This window comes from Papaver somniferum, chromosome 11, assembly GCF_003573695.1.
Source record: "Papaver somniferum cultivar HN1 chromosome 11, ASM357369v1, whole genome shotgun sequence".
NCBI classification, from domain to species: Eukaryota; Viridiplantae; Streptophyta; class Magnoliopsida; order Ranunculales; family Papaveraceae; genus Papaver; species Papaver somniferum.
The window spans coordinates 51,054,164-51,059,618 of record NC_039368.1 but is presented as its reverse complement, the minus strand read 5'-3'; the positions used below and the strand labels follow the sequence as shown (position 1 = coordinate 51,059,618).

At 36.6% G+C, this 5,455-nt stretch overlaps 1 protein-coding gene across 2 annotated transcripts; it reads left to right on the top strand.

Moving 5' to 3' along the window:
- The first annotated feature begins 1,271 nt into the window (after positions 1 to 1,271).
- On the top strand, positions 1,272 to 4,683 carry LOC113320812 (UV radiation resistance associated protein-like). Of its 2 annotated transcripts, none has more exons than XM_026568703.1 (6): positions 1,272 to 1,669; positions 1,763 to 1,969; positions 2,678 to 2,858; positions 3,587 to 3,684; positions 3,897 to 4,124; positions 4,251 to 4,683. In XM_026568703.1, exons 1-6 carry the CDS (start codon positions 1,502 to 1,504, stop codon positions 4,350 to 4,352), a joined length of 984 nt encoding a protein of 327 aa, XP_026424488.1. In that variant the 5' UTR covers positions 1,272 to 1,501; the 3' UTR covers positions 4,353 to 4,683. The 2 variants fall into 2 exon arrangements, with proteins under 2 accessions (XP_026424488.1, XP_026424487.1); XM_026568702.1 differs by having other exon boundaries at positions 1,274 to 1,669; positions 3,536 to 3,684.
- Positions 4,684 to 5,455: the final 772 nt, after the last annotated feature.

Genomic DNA, 5,455 nt, shown 5'->3' with positions numbered 1-5,455 from the left:
TCCATCGTACTCATGTTTGATATTTAGTTTGTTCAAATCGGCTGTGATATGATGAGTAGCCCCTGTATCGGTTACCCAACTGGTGGAAGCAGTTTCACCATGCCTGGCAATGAAGGCAGCCGGTTGTCCAGGCTGTCTTGGTACAAAATCTCTATCAAATCTGTGCCAACACTTGTCAGCTACATGACCACGTTTGAAACACACCTGACATGTTATATTACTATTATTGTTTTTGGGGCGAGTTTGGAATCGATTGTTGAATTGATTGTAGCCATTGTTTCCGTTCCTACGCTGATCAGGCCTTGGAGATGGCTTTGAAGAAGAAGCAGTAGCTACATTGGCAAGTGGTTGTTGGAGTAGAGCTTGATGTTGTTCCATGCGCATATCATAGGACAGGAGATGTGTAAAGAAGGTATCCATGTCCATGTCTAATGTTGTGCTCATGGATGTGACAATGGGGTCATATGATTGATTCAACCCATTCATGATAGCTTCTTGCATATCATCCTCAGTGATAGCATTTCCTGAAGCAGCAAGAGCATCGAAAATAGTTTTAGCTTTTGAAAAATAATCATGCATTGTCAGATTACCTTTTGAGAGATTATGGAGTTGTCTCCTGAGATGCATCTTATGAGCTTTTGTTTGTGGTGCATATCGCTTCTCAAGTCTGTCCCAGACTTCCTTGGAGGTTTTGCATCCTACACATTTGCCCAAAGCAGTTTCTGTTAATGAAGAAAGTAGCCATCCCATCAAGATTTGATCCTGATCTTCATACTTCACAAACTCTGGATTAATGTTGGTTGAGTTTGGTAAGTTTCTTGGTGGCTTAGGAGTAGTTCCATCAATTAAACCCATTACTTTGTAACCCCTTAGAAGAGGCTTAAACTGAGTTACCCAGAGAAGATAGTTGGTGTGTTAATTTGGCACTGATGAGATGGTTAATATGAACTTGCTGGAGAGTTTGAGTTTCAGCAGCCATTTTTGATTTTTTTTGGTTGCGTGGCTTCTTGGATCGACTGGCGTGATACCAAGTTAGAAATGATTTTGTTTATTATTTTTGTTCTAAATAACTTTACATGATTCGCTTCTCTTTTATACATGAATACAAAGATCAAAGTAGGTTTAACAATACAATTTCAGATGCAACTGCCCTAAGTTATAGACGGAGATAGACTATGATAAACTGTTGAAGACAACTGAAAACACCTCGGTCTATATTGACTGAGACAATATAGGATCTTCTGAGACTGACTCCTTAACAAAACCAAAGCATCAGCGTTTTCAAAACGATCCGAAACAAATCTTTTCATTCTAATTACATCAATACCCCTCTGCTGGAAGTTGGGACCTGCCATTCTTCTTCCCTATTCCTCTGCAAAACTATTCATTTTCTTAAAGAAAATTCGATTCCGATGATCAAGAAACCCTAAAAATTTATGATTCAGAGAGACGATGAGGTCTTCGATTGATTACTTTACGTTGCTGAAGTTTAAATTGATCAATGGAATCAGAAAAGAAAGTATTAGTATCTTCAAATGGAGACGTCAAAGTAATAGAATGGGAAGATTTCGAACAAGAACTAGCTAGATTATGGAGTCTTTCTTCTGCTTTAAAAAAATCTAAAGAAAAGAAGGATTTGCTTCAGCAAAAGCTTGAATCACTCATTCAGGTAGGTACTAATTGTTTCAATAGTTTTTAATTAATATAGATCCAAATTAGGGTTATGTCTTTATTTTGATTATTCTCTGGTTATGGTGATCAGGTTAGGTCTGAACAATTAAATAGGTCGAATGAGTTAGAAGTGATGAAACAAAAATTAGAGGCAAAAAGATTGGTGATGGGAAATTCATTAACTAGGTCAAATGTTATAGCTGAGGATGTGAGAAGTCAAAAAGAGCATCTTATTGTTTCAATTAAATCATTATTGGTTGCTGGGAGAGGTCTTTCTGTATCTAGCAATCAGTTGCAGGTATTTAGCTTCAACTTTTCAATCTTTTCAGATGGTTTTTTTTTTCATGGGGATGATACAATCTTTGCAATTATACTGAATTCAGCAAGAGTTTCCTAAGGCTGTCAAGTAATACTGAAAAAGAACCTAAAATGATGGACATTTTTATTTAATATTCATGTCATAACTGTCATTTATAATAGTTCGCCGAATCTGTTTAATATCCGTGGAAGCTTTGGTAAGAATTTGCGTCTTGAACACCATTCCATTATAGAGGTGAAAGGTTGGTGAAGTTTTGCATTCTAAAAGTGGTGAAATTTTTGCGACCCTTATTTACCTTATATTTTGAAGGTTCATACAAAAAATTAATTCTAACACTTGCTCTGTAACAAATTAAAGTGTAGCATTATATTCCCCGAGCAGAGTCATTATAGATAAATGATATCTGTGAGATTAGAATTTTGGACTCTCGGATTCTCTGGTATTTCCAATTTGGGTAAATAGCACAACTAACTAGCTCTAATGTTGTATGGATGCGTTGTTTTTCCTAAAGTAGAGAGGTCTTTGACGGTATACGTTCATCGTATTTTATGTGATGATTAGTCTTTCTAAGGATAAAACCTGATATTTTTGTCAGAAGTCATTAGTTTTAAGAAATAGATTAGGCATTCATTTACTCAAGATAGTTTTAATATATTTTGGTAAACTCACTCATAGTGTTAACTGCAGGAAGCATATAGGTTACTGTCTGGAGAGAGGGGTCATGTCCGTTTAAAAAAATTGCAGAAGATGCTGCAAATGAGACAACAATATATGGTTGCACAAGTTTCATTTCTATATCCTGTAAAAGCCTCAGCTGCATTGACAAACGGGGAAAAGCTCGATTCATCTTCTACGAGTAGTCAAATAGGTAATATACTACTAGTACCTATTAGTTGTCAAATAGGAAAGAACATGAAAGTTCTTTCCCCTATGAATAACTGAGGTATCTTTCGCTGTAATATTTGAACAAGTAATACAAAAAAGTGAAAAAAATTTGAACCTCTTTTTGGCTGTAGGACTCTTATCATGTCGCCAAATCTTTAAAATCTTGAAGTCTGGTAATTTTAAACGGAGAAACACATCTTTTCTCTTCACTCATCATTTTGACCTTTATAGTCTTTCGTCATACAAAACCTAAACCTAGTGTCTGAATCGATAACCTAATAAGCGTATCTTAGCTTTCAACATCATGGACTTACGGATTATAAATTGTTCAACAGGTAGTTATCATTTTATCCTGGTTATTCCATGCAAAAAGTAGAATTGTATGTCCTGGTGATTATGTATCTGGGCTCTCCAGTGAACACCATAAACGTTCTAAACTTATCTAGCCAAAAGGTAAAAGTTGGCTAATCTTTATGTATATATACATATATCATCTTAGAAGCTGGTCATAAGATTATATCAAACTGGTGTTAAAACTTCTTGTTACCAGCAAAGTTGTACATGGTTGAGTAGAAATCTTTCCACCATTTAAGTACGTTTGTAAATGCTATGTTACCTCTCTACTGGTCATGGCTATTAAAAAGTAATAAATTTTTGCAGGGAATCCTGTTGGCTCTAAATCTTTTAAGCCAGGGACTTTGACCATTTCAGGTCTGGCTGTGAGTGGACTATCTTTAAAGAAGACGAGCTTTTTCGGCGATAAGAAGGAAGTTCAGAAGTCTGCTACTGCACTAGGATATGTTGCACATGTAAGCTATTACATATCATCTCAAATTATCATATAATGTTATAAATTATACCTGGTTGATGTTATCTCGATTTTTTTTTTTGTTCAACTGACATCAGAATCTATATTTATGTTAAATACCTCAGCAGACAATCTTTTCAATTCATTTTCATTCATTGGAGTGGCTGTGCATTTTACATTGTCCCCTTACCCATTCTTGCTTGATTTCTCTAGGTTGTTTCGCTTATAGCTTCTTATTTAGAGGTTCCTCTGCGATACCCTTTGCGCCTTGGAGGTTCACATTCATACATTCATGACTATGCCCCTTCAGTTGAGCTGTTGACATCTACTTCAACATCAGGCTCTGCCTTACTTTCTAACTCAAAACCTACCGAGTTTCCTCTTTTTCTAGAAGGACAAGACACCACCAGAGCAGCTTATGCCATATTCTTGTTGAATAAGGTGTATTTTTCTTTCTTTGTATTTTTACTTTTAGATTTAAGTACTGGAATCCACTCTGCTGGTTCCCTGATCCATTCTAGTAGATCTTAGCTCTTGCTATGGTTAAATTTTTTTTCTTCTCTTCAGGATTTAGAGCAGATACTGAATTTTATAGGCGTCGAGAGTTTGGGACCACGACATATCCTGGCCAATTTAATGGAGCTTTTGCGGACAATACAATCTCAGTAATATGCGAGATAAGTGAGTTACTTCTGATCCCCAATTAAAGATTCTTGACCGCAACTAGTAAATGCTGCTGGATTATTCATCAACTATTCTACTCTAAAGCCTCATCTGTTAGTAGTGCTGTTATATGCTATCTATCTTGGCAATGTGTGGCAAGAAGGATTTTCGTTTCCAAACGGGCATTTGATCAGGTGGCTAATGTAAACATAGAAGATGGGCACCCTGGCTTTTTTCTTACCAGGGTCCGTTCTTGTAAACAAAATCTTCATTTTGCAGATATAAAAATGAATAATGTAGTTTACATGATTTGAAGTGCACCAGGTTTGAATCATCACCTCGTATATATTACATGTCCATATCGATCACGGTAGGTAGCATGTTATTGATTCTTAGCGATGTATTAAATAATACCATTTCTAATAGCATCCTTCTTATACAACATAAATTCATCTCCATTATTTGAACCAGAATGAAGTGTCACTGTAGTGTGTCACCGTCAAACTGAATGGCCCAAGTTCACTTGGGCCATCATATGAAACTGTCTACCTTAACACTCGTGTTCTGACTCCTGGTATGGGTTAGTATGCAAAATCAATTTGGATACCACCCAGTTATATCAATCCAGGACGGTTAGATAAGAGATGGCCAGTGCTAGAGAGTAGAGATAGCCAGTGTTAGAGAAAAGATCCAAGTTACTCCTTATATTAAAAATTACTTAATTATCCTGTTTTGAAAGTAAAAAACTCCACCAATTGCCAAATATGCCTGCTTTCAGACCTGGGGTACAAAGCAGTCATATTCCTTTTTCTAAAGTAATAAACTCCACCAATTGCCAAATATGCCTGCTTTCAGACCTGGGGTACAAAGCAGTCATATTTGGGCGTTGTGGGATGCTCTACATGTCAAGTATTTCAGTTCGTTTCTTCTTTTTAAAATTCGGTTCCAAAGGAGCTGGCTCGTTCATACTTGATCCGGAGGACTCTTCGACAGTTTTTTAGTCCCACAAGGTTGACAAAAGGAGCTGGCTCGTTCATTTGTTGTCCGCTGGATCATCTCTTTTCCCGCTCTCTATCTCCATTTCAATTTCCCGTGTGCTCTTATTCGGT

What these genes read in the sequence shown, in the direction of transcription:
- LOC113320812 (XM_026568702.1), top strand. Translation starts at nt 1,502, where the DNA reads ATGGAATCAGAAAAGAAAGTATTAGTATCTTCAAATGGAGACGTCAAA. An exon ending in AGCTTGAATCACTCATTCAG is followed by an intron (nt 1,670 to 1,762) that starts GTAGGTACTAAT and finishes TATGGTGATCAG; the next exon opens with GTTAGGTCTGAACAATTAAA. An exon ending in CACTAGGATATGTTGCACAT is followed by an intron (nt 3,685 to 3,896) that starts GTAAGCTATTAC and finishes TGATTTCTCTAG; the next exon opens with GTTGTTTCGCTTATAGCTTC.